This window comes from Malaclemys terrapin, chromosome 2 (assembly GCF_027887155.1).
Source record: "Malaclemys terrapin pileata isolate rMalTer1 chromosome 2, rMalTer1.hap1, whole genome shotgun sequence".
In the NCBI taxonomy this organism is placed as follows: Eukaryota; Metazoa; Chordata; order Testudines; family Emydidae; genus Malaclemys; species Malaclemys terrapin.
In genome coordinates, this window is record NC_071506.1 from 226,404,544 (window position 1) to 226,422,842 (window position 18,299).

The 18,299-nt window shown below is 40.9% G+C and overlaps 1 protein-coding gene across 3 annotated transcripts in view; it reads left to right on the top strand.

The window, feature by feature from the left end:
* OSBPL3 (oxysterol binding protein like 3) overlaps positions 1 to 12,041 on the top strand; it is a 127,235-nt gene extending 115,194 nt beyond the window's left edge. For all 3 annotated transcript variants that reach the window (XM_054020140.1, XM_054020142.1, XM_054020141.1), the window contains 5 exons: positions 1,425 to 1,569; positions 3,021 to 3,165; positions 3,823 to 3,949; positions 7,363 to 7,485; positions 10,278 to 12,041. In XM_054020140.1, coding sequence (XP_053876115.1) covers positions 1,425 to 1,569; positions 3,021 to 3,165; positions 3,823 to 3,949; positions 7,363 to 7,485; positions 10,278 to 10,374 — 637 coding nt within the window. In that variant the 3' untranslated portion in view covers positions 10,375 to 12,041. The remainder of the gene's footprint in view (positions 1 to 1,424; positions 1,570 to 3,020; positions 3,166 to 3,822; positions 3,950 to 7,362; positions 7,486 to 10,277) is intronic.
* The last annotated feature ends 6,258 nt before the right edge of the window (positions 12,042 to 18,299 follow it).

Genomic DNA, 18,299 nt, shown 5'->3' on the forward strand with positions numbered 1-18,299 from the left:
CATCATGATATGGCCCTCAGATACTTCATTACCAGCGATGATACTGGTACGTGAGAGAACAAGATAATCCAGTTTGACTTTCAGATCTCAGGTTGTGTTTGCAGATCTGGAATAAGTTTACATCTTAACTGAAACTTTCAAATTCTTTGCAACCATTGATTAAAACTGAATCTAATCTACAGATACAGGTATGTCAACCCCTTTCTCCACTCCTTGATTATCCGTGTACTAGCTTGCTGTAATGAATGGAGTACGTGAGGGTTTGTGGACATTGGATTGGATAAAGATATGACATTCTGTAGTATTAGAAGGCTGGGATTCGCCTCACATTTTTGAGGGTAAATAGAGAGGGTAATGATGTTCCATTCCACAGAAGGAGGATAAGGTAAATAAATTGGACTTTCTGCCTCATAGTAGAATCATGGGTATGGAAATGGTGGTTTCTGGACTGTACATGGAGAATAGGGGATGATGTATCATGGTCTCTTGTCCATAGTGGAAAATCTGAATTGGGGAGGGAGAAATCTGTAGATGGAGGGCAAGAGGCAAGATATCAGTGGTTTTGGGCTGGTGAACTGGATGATGGTCTGTGGGCCCTGTGCAGTTTGCAAGTAATGATCCCTATGAAAACGGTATTTGATGTAGTGTTGCAGGAAGGTTTCTATAAGTTGAAGATTGAACATTCCAAAACCAACCTAAATTCTGCCAATGTGGTATTTTAAATATGCATATATATTGGAGACCATAAAAACTGAGAGGATATTTGAACACTTATCAACCTTTCTTTAACTGTTCATTTTCAGACATTGTTAAATGCTCAGCATTGTTTTTAAAAATGGAGAATTTCCTTGGACTATAGATGTTAATGTTATACAATTACCTTGTTAATTTTATTTGTTAATATTTTTTTCCTTTTGCTCTTGCTCTCGTATGCAACTGCCTCTTCAGGAATTAAGTCTGTGTTGTTATGCTCTTACCTAGCACACAAGCTGTGAGGGCCTGACTGAAAGTGCATTGAAGTCAATAGACTCCCCTTGACTTCAGCGAGCTTTCAGTCAGGCCCTAGATGTTGGTGAGGGACTGTGAACAGTGGACACTTAACAAAATGGGCATTTTAATGCTCCTTCCCTTAACCAATTGTTATATGCAATATGAGTACTGTTTTTTAAATTTTGGATGAGCTAAGAGAACTAACTGAATTCAACGCTATCGTTTACACCAGAAGTGCAAAGGTTTTTCTGGGAAATGGATTTTCTTGCTGTGTCATTGTGTTTGCCTGGGAGGGAGAGGGGAAAGGGAGAGAAGACTGCATTTGGAAAGACTCATTTTACTTTTTTTATAAGAAAATTCCTCCATTAGTCATTGTTATGAGTTCATTGGTTATTTTAGAGATGGCATCATTCACCTCTTTATCTTGCTTCAAGTTTCAGAGACCATTTTGAGTGGAATAAGGTGACTTCTTGTATCCATAACATCTTAAGTGGGCAAAGATGGATTGAACACTATGGAGAGATCATCATCAAAAACCTGAATGATGACACTTGTCTCTGCAAACTGACTTTCATAAAGGTGTGACTTTCACTCACCGCAGCATTGTTGATGATACTTTTTTCTAATGAGCACTGCTGTAAGGAGGATGCTATATAGTAGAGTCATGTCCAGCAGGGTACTCTTGTTCCTTGGGCTGCTTATGGATTACATTTTCCCTTGGATCTAATTGTAATTGACACTGGTGTTTTGAAGATTTTTGTCCATCAGGAGGAGAATAGAACTCTAAAAGAATTGCATTTCATTAGGGAGGGCCAGGCAGAAAGTAAAAGTTGCTGCTTGGTGCGAGGAGACTCCTGAGATATGGAAAGAAACCACAAGACTAAGGGAAGAGTGGGTACTTTCCAGCTGCCTCTGACTAAAGACAGGCACTAGGTATCCACTAGTGGTGATTCCCCACATGCCTCTCTCTAAACCCCTGTGGGGCAGTCTGTTCTGTTTGCTGTCAAGTTGTCTTTTAACAGCAGCTGTAGAACTGGCACTCACAGTCCAAGGGGAGCAGCCAGTACGCTACGCCTGCCTTTTGTGAACATTGTGTACTAGCTTAGCTGAGCTGTTGTGTAAGGCTTGTGCTTCAGTAGGAGGCATGAAGTACTCCTGACTATCCAATTTAAAGTTTTATATTAGCAGCGGATTAAAATGGTTTCTTGGCAACCCATGGCAACTAAAAACCCAGTGAGGCGAATAGTGACTAGGCAGGTTGCTACCTGAGTGAGACTTTTGCATTGGGATACTTACCTAAATCCTGGTTCTCCTTATCTGAGTTTCTTGGAGCAAGTGTCTGTTTCATCCCTTGCATCCACATGGTAAGTGCTGTTGCATGCACCATGCATCTGCAGCAGGGGAAAATAAACTACTGTAAAACATCCTTTGAAATTTCTTTTTTTGTTGTTGTTTTATTCCCAGGAGTACTGTCACTTTCTAGGTAGCAGCGAAATGATTTTCAAATGCTTATTTTTAATTGAAAAATTACAAAGACATTATATACAGTGTTTGGAGCCGAGATTTTAAAGTTTGAGATGTATTGGAAATCTTAAGTATTCTATATTGTAAACTGGCTAAAAGTGGGACTGTTTATCTGAGCATCAATCTCTCTCTCAAATTTGCAGAAGTGAAGGAGTTTAAATAAACAGGCCATGGATCTGACCCATCTCTTGGGTTTTGTAAAATCAAAGTCTAATCCCTGCTTTACCTTAACTTTTCCCTTTAAAAAAATGGAACTTTCAGAGATCTTTATCAACATTTAAAGGGGTTTTGCAAGTCAACTAGTTAAAATTACTGGGGGTTGCTTGATGTCAGTAACACTATGTAGTGTAGATGAAAATGAATGGATGTGTCCCAGATCTTACATATAGCTATTCTTTAAGAAAAAGCACCCTCATATGAGTCCTACACAATAATGTATCCAAATGGCAAAATAGCTCATACTTCTATCTTTGCAGCAATGTTGTTTCTGTTCATTTTAACTATAGGCAAAATATTGGAATCCTAATATGCATGAGATTGAAGGCAGCGTCATAGACAGAGATGGGAAAGTAGTGCATCGGCTTTTTGGGAAATGGCACGAGAGTATATACTGTGGGACCCCGTCTTCACCAACCTGCATATGGCGAGCAAGTTAGTAACCAGTATAATCAACACTTTTGTGCAGAATTTAAATTTGCGTGAGAATGAATTTACCCCATGTTCATACCTCATCTCATGCTAGGCCCAGGTTTATTATTATTGTACACAAATTGGCTGTTCCGCTTCTAATGTGTAAAACTTAAATCTGAAAAGCTAAATTGTGTAATTAGATTTCTCAAATATTACTTTTGGTAAAGAAACTAATCATGGATTTTTTTTTTTTTTTTTACTTTCTGCACTATATTCCCCTTGTTTTGGGTCTCAATTCCACATTTGGGCAAGTGTTAGGTGTTAGGGGTTTATTTCTAAAAAATAAAAGGAATATTTTTAAGTTTCTGAAGATGTTTAATGGATACCTGTACTTAAAAATTAAAGATGGGCCCAAAAAGTTCAGTTCTGCAATCTGATTCAAATATGAACTCCCACAAAGTTTGGTTTGCACCCATCTCTCTCCAAAATGGTATCCAGCTATAAAGTCTTGCCCTTCTGCAATATGTAATTTATTCATTTTTGTTTTATTTTGACTGAGATTCCAGGAAGCTATTTGGGGTGGTGTGAGCTTTTAAAGCCTTAGCGTGTTAAAATAGCAGGACTTCATAAAAAAAGATAAAAGCCTAATTTGCTTTCTTTATACGTGTTTCTTTTTAGATCCCATGCCTAAAGATTATGAGCAGTGTTATGGATTTACACAGTTTGCATTAGAGTTAAATGAACTGGACCCACAGACTAGGCCATTCCTACCACCTACTGACACACGATTTAGGCCAGACCAAAGGTAACATGTTTTGCATATATATTTTTTTCATACAGTATTCTTTATTCTTTATGAAGTCACTTTTTATTCCACACTTGGACTGTTTAGAATAGACTTTTCTGTTTACATTTCCCACCTTTGCTCGCACCAGTGCTGCTCCACTTACTGCCAGCAATGGTGGGAGCACTAACATAGATCAGATTTAAGCATTTTAACCCCTGGCTTTGAGCAGGTCTAGTCATTATGGACCAAGATTTTCCAATGTGATTTTTGGGTGCCTTCATTTGAGGGTCCTGACTTTGGGCACCTTTGAAAAGGTCTTGTTTTTCAATGGATGAGTGCTTGGAGTTCTCTGACAGTGAGGAACCTCTAAAATGTTGCCATTTGTACTCCAAAATTGAGACTCCTCCCTAAAATCTTTTGAAAATCTTGACTATGGCGTTAAAAATGTTGACAGCGATCAGTGCCTTGTCTGAGTTTCCGGTAGAACTGCAAAAATGGGAAATTTTAAGGGGGTGGGGGGACCCTAGTGCAGACAAGGCCTTACGGAACTTGTTTCCATAGAATCAGGGAAATGTAAGACTGGAAGGGACTGCAAGAGGTCATCTGCAAGAGTCCAGTGGCTCTCAACCAGGAGTACGCATACTGCTGGGGGTATGCAGAGGTCTTCCAGTGTGCTGTGACACTTCTGTATTTTTATGTCTGATTTTCTAAGCAAGTAGTTTTTAAGTGAGGTGAAACTTGGGGGGACACAAGACAAATCAGACTCCTGAAAGGGGTACAGTAGTTTGGAAAGGTTGAGAGCCACTAGTCTAGTCCATCCTCCAGAGCTCAGGCAGGATTAAGTTTACCTACACCACCTTTGACAGGTGTTTTCCTAACCTGTTCTTAAAAACCTCTAGTGATGGGGATCCCACAACCTCCTGAGGTAACCTATTCCAGAGCTAAACTACCCTTCCGGTTAGAACGTTTTTCCTAATACCTAACTTAAATTGCCCTTGCTGCAAACTAAGCTGATTACTACTGTACTCTGTGGCCATGGAGAACAGTTGATCGCTGTCTGCTTTAGAAGAACCTTTTACATATTTGAATTATCGTGTTCCCCTTCAGTCTTCTCTTCTCTAGACTAAATAGGCCCATTTTTTTTCAACCTTTCCTCACGCTGATTTCTGAACCTTTTATCATTTTTGTTACTCTCCTCTGGACTCTCACCAGTTCATTCACATCCTTCTTAAAGTATGGTGCTAAAACTGGACACAGTACCTCAGCAGAAGCCTCACCATTGAGGAGAGTGGGGGGCGGGGAATTACCTCCTGCATCTTAGATATGACACTCCTGGTAATAAATCCAGAATGACGTTTTCCTTTTCACAACAGCATCACATTGTTCACTCGTATTCAATTTGAGAGAGACAAGATAGGTGAGGTAATCTCTTATTGGACCAACTTCTGTTGGTGGAAGGGACAAACTTTTGAGCTTCTCAGAGTTTTCCTTCAGGTCTGGGGAAGATAACCAGAGTGCCTGAGCTAAATATAACAAGTTGAGACAGATTAAGCATAAGGGAGTGTCACATGCTGTGGGAAACCACTTAAAATGAAGTAGGCGATTAAGGGTTAGCAGTCAGGGGTGTTATACGTTTGTTGTAAGGAGCCAGTATCTCTGAGCCCATGATTTTTAGAGCCTAGTGGAGTTAGGAATTTAAGTTCCCAGGCTTGTCTTTTGAAGGTGTTCTCTAGGATTTCTTTGAGGATCTGACAGATCAGATACAAAGTGATTGCTTTGTGAAAAGTGCTCATCCTCAGGTGATATGGTGTTTTCTTTTATCATGGTTCTGTGTGAGTTCATTCAAGAATGTAGTGATTGTCTGGTTTCACACACATAGTTGTCCGCGCATTTGATGCCCTGGATGAGGTACACCACATGTTGTGATAAGCATGTGTAGGATCCATGGTTATTGAACAGAGTGTTGGGGAGGGGGGTATTGATCATCATTAAGGCTACGATTTAGTCATGGGTAATTTTAGTAAAAGTCACGGACAATAACCAAAAAGTCACGGCCAGTGACCTGTCCATGACTTTTACTAAAAATACCCCTAACTAAATTTTAGGTGCTATTGGGGGGGGGGGGGGGAGGAGAAAGGTGTTTCTCCAGTGGACGCTGCCACCCCTGGGGGCGGGGGACGGCCTGTGAACCCACTGCCTCTCCTCTGGGCTGGGGGGCGGCCCGTGGCCCTGCTGCCGTTCCTCTGGGACAGCACCTGGGACCAGTTGCCTGGGGCCGCTGGAGCAGCGGCCGGTACGGCTGGCCCCAGGGTGGGCCATTCCAGGTGCTCAGGCGGCCCTGGGGTCAGCCGCACCAGCTGATGCAGCTGTAGAAGTCGCAGAGGTCCCAGAAAGTCACGGAATCCGTGACTTCTGAGACCTCCATGAAAGACTCGCAGCCTTAATTATCATAGCAGTGGAGATATGTCTGCAGGTTTTGCGTCTGTTGTTCTGGCAGGATCTGGTGCCACTCTGAGTTAGTGTGTCCTGGCCTGAGAGGAGCTTGCTTCTGATGCTGAGCTTGGTAAGATTAGGTGGTGGTTTGAAGAACAGAAGAGGGGATTCAGGAAAGGTTTCTTCAGTATGTGGTCCCCATCAAATGTGGATTGTAATTGTGTGACACCACCCCGCATTGGAACCCCTATGTGGTAGGTGACAACTAGGGCTGTGCTGTTAGGGAGGTTTTTTTCTGTATTGAAGCAGGTGTTCCTAAGGTATTTGGGTGGCCCATTCTATGATGCGATTTACTTCTCTGGCAGAGTGTCCTTGTTTGGGGAAAGCAGTTTTAAGTGTGTTTAGGTGTGTATCCTGGACTTTCTCTCTGGAGCATATTCTGTGGTATCTGGCTGTAGAAACCCATTTCTTGGTGTGGCTGGATCTGTGGAGGTAAGTGTGGTGATCAGTGGGTTTCTTGTTTGTAGGGTTCTGTTGAAGATGGCGCTGGTGTGGGAATGTTCTAGAGAGTGTTTGATGGACCGGTGGTGATTGTTGAAGATGTGGTGGAAATCCATATTCAATGTGTGATCAATTATAGCCCCCAGATCCTTTTCCGCAGTACTGCTGCCTACCCATTTATTTCACTTTTTTTTATTTATGCATTGGATTTTTCCTCCCTAACTATGGTCCTTTGCACTTGTCTTTATTGAATGTAATCTAAATTCTAATCCTGTCCTCCAAAGTGCTTGCAACCCGTCCCAGTTTGATGCATCACTTTCCTTTTATGTGAATGAAAAATCTTGCTCTGACGATTTAATTGTTCACAATAGCTGAACTACAAACTGCATGATTTTAGAGTTCAGATTCTGAAACTTTGCGTCCACGGGAGGGCATCGCAAAAACAAAGAGCAGAAGCACCAATAATCTTTGGCTCTTATATCATTGCTGTACTATAGGTTTTTAGAGGAAGGGAATATTGAAGGAGCTGAAATGCAAAAGCAGAGGATTGAACAGTTGCAGAGAGAACGGCGAAAGGTTCTAGAAGAAAACAACCTGGAGCATCAACCTAGATTTTTCAGGTATTATGTAACAAATTGCAGATACTGTAATTTAGTGCTGTTTTTGTGTGTCAGCACTGGCTTTGTACCACCAGGGGCAAGGGGTGAGTATTTCCATGAGTCAACTTTTACAATCATGTTTTTTGGAACCTGGCTATATAAACTTGCTTCAAAGTTAAATTAGTAGCCAAGGAACAAATATGCCCTTCTCCATGACATCCCTAAACATTTTTTGTTCGTGTTTGTAATCCCGGAAAACAAATCTCAGTTGGCAGCCTCCATACCGAAGCTGCAGATTGAATTTGCCTGGGGAATGAATTTGTCTTTTCATCCCTTTGAGTAAGAGTTAAAGCACACAGTTGAAGTGGAAGGATTAGGCTTGGCACCTGCTCTGTGTAAGCCCTCTGTGCATAACCCTCCCAATGAAGTTGACAGGAATTCCATGTGCAACAAGTTTGTTTCCTGGGGCTAGCAATCTGACACTTTACGCAAGCAATGAAGTCGCTTACATCATTTGAATGTGTTTTGCCTATATAAGAGGGGAGAGAGAACCTTTGTATTCATAACATAAAATGGCTAACGCAGGCTTTGGCGACTACAAGTTTAAAAGTGAATGTTGGAGAGGACATTGTGCTTACCTGCCGTGTCCTTGGTTCAAGGTCTAGTAAGAAGGTTGGGGCCAGATTCAGAGTAGAACAGGTATATATCTAGGCAAAAGGCCTGGGGATTCATGAGGAATTAATTCTTTGCAGTGGGGGTAGGTGTCTTACTCTTGGAGGGGGAATTTGAGAGAGAGACATAGGAACGTTTACAATGTACATATAAAGAGATGACTAAAAAAAATTCCTTGTGTGACTGAGGAGTTGGGATGAGTTAACCCCTGATCATCCAGTATCAATTATAACTACTAAACTAAGGCCTTGGCTACACTTGCAAGTGAGAGCAAACTAAATCAGCCCCGGGCTCCCTAACTCCTGAGGTGTCCACACTGGCAAGGCACTTAGTGTGGCTGGAGCGCCCCTGGTAATCCACCTCCATGAGAAGCATAGAGCTTTCTGTGTCCTGGCTAGAGCGCCGGGGTGTCAGTGTGGATGACATGTTGCATTACTGCGCAGTGATTGGCCTCCGGAAATGTCCCATAATCCCCTGAAGTCAAGTGGCCACTCTGGTCATTGTTTTGAACTTGGCTGCAGGCATGCAGATATCCCCTTTCAAAGCTCCGTTTCTGACAGCCCACATGCTTATCTGCTCCGGGACACGAAGCAAACCATTATTGTGGAATGCTCCTGCTGCAGCGGTAGGTGTAGGGTGTGTGTGAGAGAGAGAGAGAGAGAGAGAGAGGTGGGGGCTGATGTCAGGTTTCCCCTTTCCCTTGCTGCTGTCTGAACTTACAAGATAGCATGCTGACACACTCTGCCCATACTTTGCAAACCCTTTCCAAAGCACACTGCAGCCACTTGTACACTGGGATCAGGAGCGCCGCCAGCTTTTCTGCCGCCCTCTGCGGCGGAAGGTCCTGCCCCGAAATGCCACCCCCCCACAGAGGCGGCGGAAGGTCCTGCCACCAAAATACCACCACGGTGGCCGCCCCCCAAATTGTAGCGCCCTAGGCGACCGCCTACATCGCCTAATGGTTTGCGCCAGCCCTGACTGGGATAGCTACCACAATGCACTGCTCATTGTGGCATTGCAAGAGCTGCTAATGTGGACATGCTGCACAGTCGCAAGGAGCACAATGTGAACACACAGCAGCGCTTTCCCTGCTGCTGTCTCGGAGGGCTCGTTTAACTCCCAGCGCTCTACACCTGCAAGTGTAGCCATGCCATCAGATGGTAACTTTGATTTTGACTAAAGGGAAGCAAGCTTTGCATCCAGCAGGCTAACCAGTCAGTGTAGCAGGTAAGACACCCGAGTACTGTTTAATTGTGCATTCCCCCAGATCCTTTAATATGAAGACATTGTTGATCTGTTCAATATTCCACAAAGGCAGATTGCAGGCGGGAACACCCCTTGATTTGGCGAAACAAAATTTGGTTAAATATTGGGTAAGGTGGAACATATAATGTAAAATATATAGTGGTAGAAGTGTAATTATGAGGGCAGTGAGCTCTAACAGAGAGCCACGGCAGGTCAACATGAAGGTAGAGTCACTCTAAGAGTATGTGGGACATGTGCTTTGGTTTAAATCAATAGGATAAAATCTCTAGCAAGGCTGTTACCCAAACCTTAGATCAGATAAGGCTTATACAGGTTTACCTTTGATTACTTGGATTTTCTCTCTCTCTTCTAAAATGAGTAAACCTGGCTTTATTTAAAATAATTTTAGAATAAATGGCTGTTTAATCTAATGTAGAGCATTTATGACCAAAGTTAGACTGTAATCTTCTCAGGGCAGGACCTGTCTATAGGTACAGTGCCTGTCTCCAGGGGCCCTGACCCTTGATTGAGGCCTCTAAGCACTACCGCAGTAAAAATTAGTGCTATAAGCCATTCTTGGAGTGAAGTTAAAGACTCCTCCAGATTCAGACCGTCACAATGGGAACAAAAGTAATATCCTGGATCATTTAGGAAGACCATCCTCACAAGGGTTTCCAGGAAGTTGGCTGTGGACCTTGAGGCCAGGGAGAAGCCTAGAGCCTCATTTTAAAAAGTGCTGAGCACTCACCATTCTAGCAAACTGGGTGCTTACCCCCTCTGAAAATCAGGCAACTCAAGACCTAAAGCAGGGTGGCAGGACCAAGAAACCAAAGGGCAGCAAAAGTACAAAGTCGTCTTCAGCTATATATTCAGGAAATCGCTTAATCTTTTGACAGGAAATCCACAGATGACTCCTGGGTGAGCAATGGAACATACATGGATCTTAGAAAAGACCCTGGTTTTTCCAGACTGGACAATCCTGTTCTCTGGTGAAAGAGGACCTTAGAAGATGCTCATCTGTATTTCTGATTTATGTGTGTGTACCGCTTCATACATTGTGTACCTTCTAGAATTGTGCTTAATTTAGAATTTGACATATGTATTTTCCTCATTTGATTTCTTTATTATTTGATTGTTACCATGATTGTCTGAATGTATTAAAAAAAAAAACCTGTTTTTTATAAACTATTTAATAAAATAAACATTATTGAATGTTAATGGCTGAGGAGGGGAGAAAAAGAAGCTTTAACACTACTTTTCCAAAGGGTAATAATGCAGGTTCAGATTTAATGTATGCCTTATTGAATTACAAAGGAAAAATATCAGCGTCTCCTGACTGTGCTAAGAAACATGAATGGAAGCCATGGTTACATTAACTTTAAGTGGGCTACCAAGGTTGGAATGAGTAGTTCAGCTGTCTCTTGCCTCAGACAGCTTTTAATTACTGAAACAAAGCAAGTCTGCTGGTGCTGGAGTCTGAGTAACCTTTTTATTTTTTTCTGTAGAAATTAAATAAATTCCTGTTTTTATTTGCCTGTCACTAGCCTATTAAAAGAGGTAATAGTGAGCTTGTATTTGTGATTCTACTGCCTTACTTAGACAATTTTACCCTGCTACTCATAACACTAGAAGATCAGGAATCACCACCAAATCTTCTCACCAGGAATCTTCAAATTCACAGCCCCAAAAAGGGCTTGAAGCACTGGTTAATGCTTGAGCACTGACCGGATGAAAGAAGAGCTTTCTCTGTTTTCCAGTAAGTAAAATCGACATAGAGCACGAAATCTTATGCTTCCGTAGCTGGACTTCTTTTATTTATCTAAAAAAATCACAACAGGGATATTTTTAAAAACTTAGTAAAGTAAATTATTGTGTTAAAGTAACAGATGTTTTCTTAAATACATTTTTGATATATTCTACCTCTTATTATAAGCAGCGTATTTAAGATCTTTTATTAAAAAAAAACCCATCTGCCTTATAATTACATGTATGGAATCTTTGATCTTCCTTTAACAGCTTGTTGTGTTCAGATAAATATTTAAGTGTCTTGCACTAAATTGGTTGTATCTCTTTTCTGTACTCTTTGTACATATAGGTATTATTTTCATGCATATCAGAAGTATGTATCAAACTACTGCAGAAAATAGATGTATAGAAAATTACACATTTGAGTGGAGGTGGTGGGGTGTTCCCTCTTCCCTCAAAATCAAAGTAATACAGTAGCACATGTAGCAAAACAAATTGTACTCTCAAAGCAATTTACGTTACTGGCCAAACTAGAACCCAAGCCTGATCCACATCATCTAGGTCTATTGCATGCAAATCCTGCGCAAGACTCTCTGTGGTAACAACACTGAGAGGTTTCCACTGGTTTAAATTTCCAAAATAAAAAAAATTTAAATTAGTGGAGGTTTTGAGATCGTATAAATTAAAACATGAGTGAATCAAAAGTTATGTTTAACCGGTTTATTACTGGTGTAAGTTGCAGCTAAGGGAGATGAAGACTTAAGAGAGATCAACATCTTTGAAAAACTTCCAATGTACTGTGTTCCGATGCGGTCTTAAAGAAAGCCCTTTAAATATTGGACCTGTTTACTGCAAGTTTATTGTATCACGTATAACATTAAACAAGTGCTATAAAAGTTGCATTTTAAAACTTCTGTGATGTCAGTTAAATTTATTATTTAATTTTGCCTGGTGGTACCTTTAACACTCCACCGATTTTGTAGCCACAGCTGCTACTTTAGGAGCTTAACTCTTTTTGCAAATCAGCCGTTCTCTCATTTGCACAGAATGTTACTCAAGCTTTGTTCTCTTGTATTTTATCTGGCCTTTAAAGATGCAGGACACAATAATTGTTTAAAGTCAGCAGTTTGAAATAATACAGGCTCAGCTTGAGACGGGTGAAACCTGGTCTTTCTGACTCAACAGGAAAACCAATCCATTGGGCATAAGGTTGGACTGTTTTGAGAGAGAGTTGAGGGAATTGCACAGTCCGATCCCCTGTTGCGTCTCCATCTTAATTTATTTTCGCATTAATAATCAAAAGCTGGCTCAAGAATTAATTGCTACTTCTAGATCAGAGGGCACGCATGGCGGGAGGGCATAGGGGGGGGTCACATGCTCCCCCAGATTAGTCACTTGGCTTATACTGAGCTTGCTCACATGGAATGAGCATGCTCAGTAACACTGCTGAAGTCAGCTGCCCTCACTTTGCCTCCCCCTTCCCTCCCATCAGCAGGCCCAGGTCGTCTCCATATTCTAGTTGTCCCTGCCGCCAATAGTTACCAGACATTCCAAATGGAATCTTTCCATCACTATTATTTTCCTACAAAATTAACTTTAACAAAGAAAATTCTCAAGGAAAATTTGAGGGGACGAAGATGGTATTTAAGTGTTTCAGTGTCACAATTAGCAAGTGTCACCATAGCTATTGGATGTGACCATTATTGTACCTTCTGCATGCTGTCTGGGTTTTTTCCAAATCCGTGTAATATGCTTAATTCATTAATAATCAAAAGCTGGCTCAAGAACCGTAAGTTAATGGAGTCCAAAGCAACAGACTGTTTATGCAACTAAGCAGTGTTGCCAACTCACAATTTTATCATGAGTCTGTTTAGGAATGTTTCTAGCTCTTGTGATTGTGAGAGAAGCTTGAAAACACACTCCTAAAGACTCAGACTCCAGAAGGCAAACTAAACCCCAAACGTGTCATTGTTTTAAAATCCTATGATTGTATAAGAGAATCCCATGATAGGGGGAGGCTTGACTCATGATTTTTGAGCACTGTGGGTTGGCAATACTGTTTTGGGATATTTGTGACCATTTTAAATCTTTAGTGTAGATCAGAGGTTCCTAAACTTTTCTTAGTGTGTACCCCCTTCCAGATCTACCAGCTGCCTGTGGACCCCTACCCGTCTCATCACTGACACTTTGTGTGTTCTTCTTAAAACAACCTGTCTTTAGCCATCTGTCCATATTTCACTCTTACATACAGATATAGTGCAACGTATACAACTGGGAGCGGGGGTAAATACCCTAAATTCTGAGCTCAGTTAGACTGGACAGTGGCTAGGCAACTGAACCCATTCTGTATGGTGATTAGAGGTGAGGGTTCTGTGTTCTCACTGGTACATCTTGAAGTAAATTAACTACCGTAGTGTATATAACAAATTCCCACAGAGTTTTAAAGCTTTGATTAGCCTATTACAAAAATGCAATAAAATAATAAAATCCACCAATTTCTCCCACGTACCACCCCCAGAGATGTTTCGCGTGCCCTCGGAGCAAGTGTACTACAGTTTAGGACCCCCCTGGATAATTTAGGACCTAAGCTAATAAAAAAATTCATTTCTTGCCAATGACTCGCTACACAGGCTTAATCCTTCACTCCTCGCTCAGGAAAAACTCCCAGATCAGGAAGGTGGGTTAATATTGTACTACTCAGGTTCTTACACTGTGCCTGTCACTGTGATACTGAAGGAATCCAGAATATTTCTTGTATATCAAAGCAAAACAATTGCACCTGGCAATCCCCCCTGATTGTATGCTTCCCAGGTTTGCAGCATGAATGTTAACTATTGGGAAAGGTAAAACTACTGAGAAAGTTAGAGCTGTGGGGTGTCTCTTACACCACATTTCCACTGCAGCATATATACAGCTAGCTGATTCTAGTTGTTGATACTTTAGTTAATTACAAATATATTCAGATCTGGAAGAAAAATGTGTTGAAAACTGTGTGTGTGTGTGTGTGTGTGTGTGTGTGTGTGTGTGTGTGTGCAAACATTCATAGCCCATATGTATAAGCAATTACTCATGGCAAGATTTCAGAGTAGCAGCCGTGTTAGTCTGTATCCGCAAAAAGAAGAACAGGAGTACTTGTGGCACCTTAGAGACTAACAAATATGGCAAGATGAACATGCAATTCACACCAGCCTCCTGAAGTATAATGTAGCTTTTCTTTTTAATGACTAAATAAACAACATTTTGTTTAATTTAGATTTATATGTAGTCACACTTCCTCCCTGCATAGTAAGAACAAAACATTGGTTCTTCCTTTCATATTGTCCATTTAAAAAAAAAAAAAAAAAAAAAAAAAGACATTGAAATGAAAAGGCCCTGACGGCGTACAAAACCAAGGAAGCTGTTAAAATAGACATCCATCTTTAACGTAAATGAAGAGCAAGTATTGTTGCTACCATCCTCTATTCTGGGGCTTTAGCTGGTCTTCCGTATCTTATGAGCTATAGACAGGGATGCTGGCTTTCTGTTTTAACTCCTGCAACTATCTGAAGCTACCTCTGCTGGTGGTGTTATTTTGAACATGAACACTGAAAAGAACTGAGAACAAATTAGGAGCTATCACTACTTCAGTTTTGCCGACTTTTCAGTGTTAATTGATAGCAGACTCCTGAATTAAAGTATTGTAACTGGAAGGAAAATTTGAGTGAAAATAGGGAAGCATGCCTTTGGATTTTCTAAAAAATTGTAATAGACTTTTTGAAATGAATCAATTGTGTAAAACAAACAATTTCAGAAAAGTGGTAAACGTAAAACCAAAATCTCTAATTATAGTACTTGCAGAATTTCAGGAGTGAAGTTTTAAATGTCCATTTTGCAGTTGCAGGTTTGTTACTTTAAATAGTTTTTCCTCACATGCACACCTTTTAGTATGTAATTATTTTAGGAGAATTTGTAGCTTATATAGAACAGGAGTACTTGTGGCACCTTAGAGACTAACAAATTTATTAGAGCATAAGCTTTCGTGGACTACAGCCCACTTCTTCGGATGCATATAGAATGGAACATATATTGAGGAGGTATATATATATATATATACACACATACAGAGAGCATAAACAGGTGGGAGTTGTCTTACCAACTCTGAGAGGCCAATTAAGTAAGAGAAAAAAAACTTTTGAAGTGATAATCAAGCTAGCCCAGTACAGACAGTTTGATAAGAAGTGTGAGAATACTTACAAGGGGAGATAGATTCAATGTTTGTAATGGCTCAGCCATTCCCAGTCCTTATTTAATCCTGAGCCATTACAAACATTGAATCTATCTCCCCTTGTATTCTCACACTTCTTATCAAACTCGGCACAAATCACAAGTAAAAAAATCTAGTAAGTAAGAAATGCATAATACAAAAGTGTACAAGTTAAGAATTGGGATAAATGTGAGTTTAGCTGTGTAATTGCTTAAATGTGTATAGATACAGTGTAGCTATAGCATAGCTCTAAATGTAATGTAAAGTCTATATTTAGTTGCAGATGAACATGTTTTAGTGTCAAGTATCAGAGGGGTAGCCGTGTTAGTCTGAATCTGTAAAAAGCAACAGGGAGTCCTGTGGCACCTTTAAGACTAACAGAAGTATTGGGAGCATAAGCTTTCATGGGTAAGAACCTCACTTCTTCAGATGCACGTTTTAGTGGTTACTAAACTAAGAGAATCCACCTTTCTTTAGGGGGAAAAAAAGTACAAATACAAACAAGATTAAAATGGATTATCTATTTAAACCATAAAAATTTATTTTAAATTGGCCATTTCGATCACTTTGATCTAAATCAATCCACCCTACTATTCTTGGTAAACAGAATCTCATTAAAATCTGTTGAAATTTTGACCAGAGCAGATCTTAACATTTTTGGAGTGGGCCTGTGAAACACTTGGTTGTTTATCAAGATGTAACAACTCCCATCCAAACTAACTATACCTGGACATGGGGCTAGCCTGAAGATGTGGGAGAAGGTTGCTAAAATGATTTTTTGGGATATATATACTGGACTTCATGGACTAACTTACATGAAGAGGGTTGGTATTTTGGAGGGGGAGGAACACTTTCAGTTCCTCTAAACTTGGCTTCCTGCTGCAGAAGTGCTGCCCAGCTGCTTGTGTTGAAGCTCTGTTTATGGTCACTGCACTACAAGCGTGGGGTGTGATTCCCCGACTTGTTTGCATATACTTGCACTAGCTCTTATCGAACTAGCATGTGTGTAAACAGCAGTGTTGCCATGGTAGCATAGGTAGTGGCAGTGAAGCAAGTACCGAGCCACCAGTTTCAGGCAGGTTTGTACTCAGTATGACTAAGCCATGCCTCCGCTGCTGCTATCTGTGTGCTACTAGGGCTACGCAGCTGTTTGCACTTGTGCTTGCTCGATGAGACCTGGGCAAGCATAGGTACAAATGCAGGGCAATCACATCCCTAACGCATAGTGTAGATGTAGCTATAGCTGCCAAAATTAAAAAAAAATTCCCAGAGGCAATCATCCAAATGAATTAGGGACCAAGGGACTGCTAGGTTCCTCAGCCACTGAAAGATGATATGCCTTTTCTAACGGAATTTAGCATGACTGTATTACAGCCGGCTGGAAAACTTCCAACTTTAGACCAAAATGCAACAGCTTTTGTTAAACTTTTTGCTGAAAGTATTTTGAAACTAGAGTTAGAAACTATTTTGTTTCCCATATTGGGACAGAGGGGAGGGAGGGTTTCACAAGTCCTAAAGCTCATCTCTAGTTTTTACCTAATATAGTATTGCTACAGTGTTTGAGAAGCCTTCCCATTGCACACCCTGGCCAGTTTCTGCTCCTGTAGTTGCTCCAATCTGTAGCAGGATTTTTCAACAATGCTACATCCCAAATCCACCCTGTGACGGGTTGGATCACAGAAACCCCCTTGGAAGCTGCCACCCGATGTGCAAAGACTACCCCTGCTTCTGTTTTCCCTGCCAGCTCAGGACTCCAGCACCCTGTCTTGCTGAGCCGGACACTCCCGGCTGGCTCCAGACACAGACCCATGGTCTGAATCTCCTGTCCGAAAGCTGCAAGTTTACCTGAAAACAGCTCACAGTAGTGTGCTTGTCTTTAGCACTCAGATGTCCAACTCCCAATGGGGTCTAAACCCAGATAAATCCGTTTTACCCTGCATAAAGTTTATGCAGGGCAAACTCATAAATTGTTCGCCCTCTATAACACTGATAGAGAGAGATGCACAGTTGGTTGCTCCCCCAGGTATTAATACATACTCTGAGTAAATTACTAAATAAAAAGTGATTTTATTAAATACAGACAGTAGGATTTAAGTGGTTCAAAGTAGTAACAGACAGAACAAAGTAAGTCACAAGCAAAATAAAATAAAATGCGCAAATCTATGCCTAATCAAACTGAATACAGATAATCTCACCCTCAGCGATGCTTCAGTAAGTTTTTCTCAGACTGGACACCTTCCAGGCCTGGGCACAATTCTTTCCCCTGGTACAGCTCTTGTTGCAGCTCAGGTGGTAGCTAGGGGATTCTTCATGATGGCTTCTCTTCCTCTCTCTTCTCTTCCCCCCTTTATATATCTTTTGCATAAGGCGGGAACTCTTTGTCTCTCTGGGTTTCCACCCCCCCCCTCACTGGAAAAGCACCAGGTTAAAGATGGATTCCAGTTCAGGTGACATGATCACATGTCACTGCAAGACTTCATTACTCACTTGCCAGCACACACATATACAGGAAGACTCACAGGTAAATACAGCCATCTGCAGACAATGGGAGTCATCAAGATTCCAAACCATCATTAATGGTCCACACTTTACACAATTACAATAGGCCCTCAGAGTTACATTTTATATTTCTAGTTTTAGATACAAGAGTGGTACATTTATACAAATCAGATGATCACACTCAGTAGATTATAAGCTTTGTAATGATACCTTACAAGAGACCTTTTGCATGAAGCATATCCCAGTTACTTACATTCACTTATTACCGTATTTTCTCTAAAACTATCTCAGTTACATTATATTGACTTATTATCAAGTTTTTATAAAACCATATAGACTGCACAACGTCACACACCCTTCTGTCCCCTTTTAATGTTTAAATTGTGATTCATGTTTTTATTTTAATGAGTGCAAATAAAGACCAGACAAA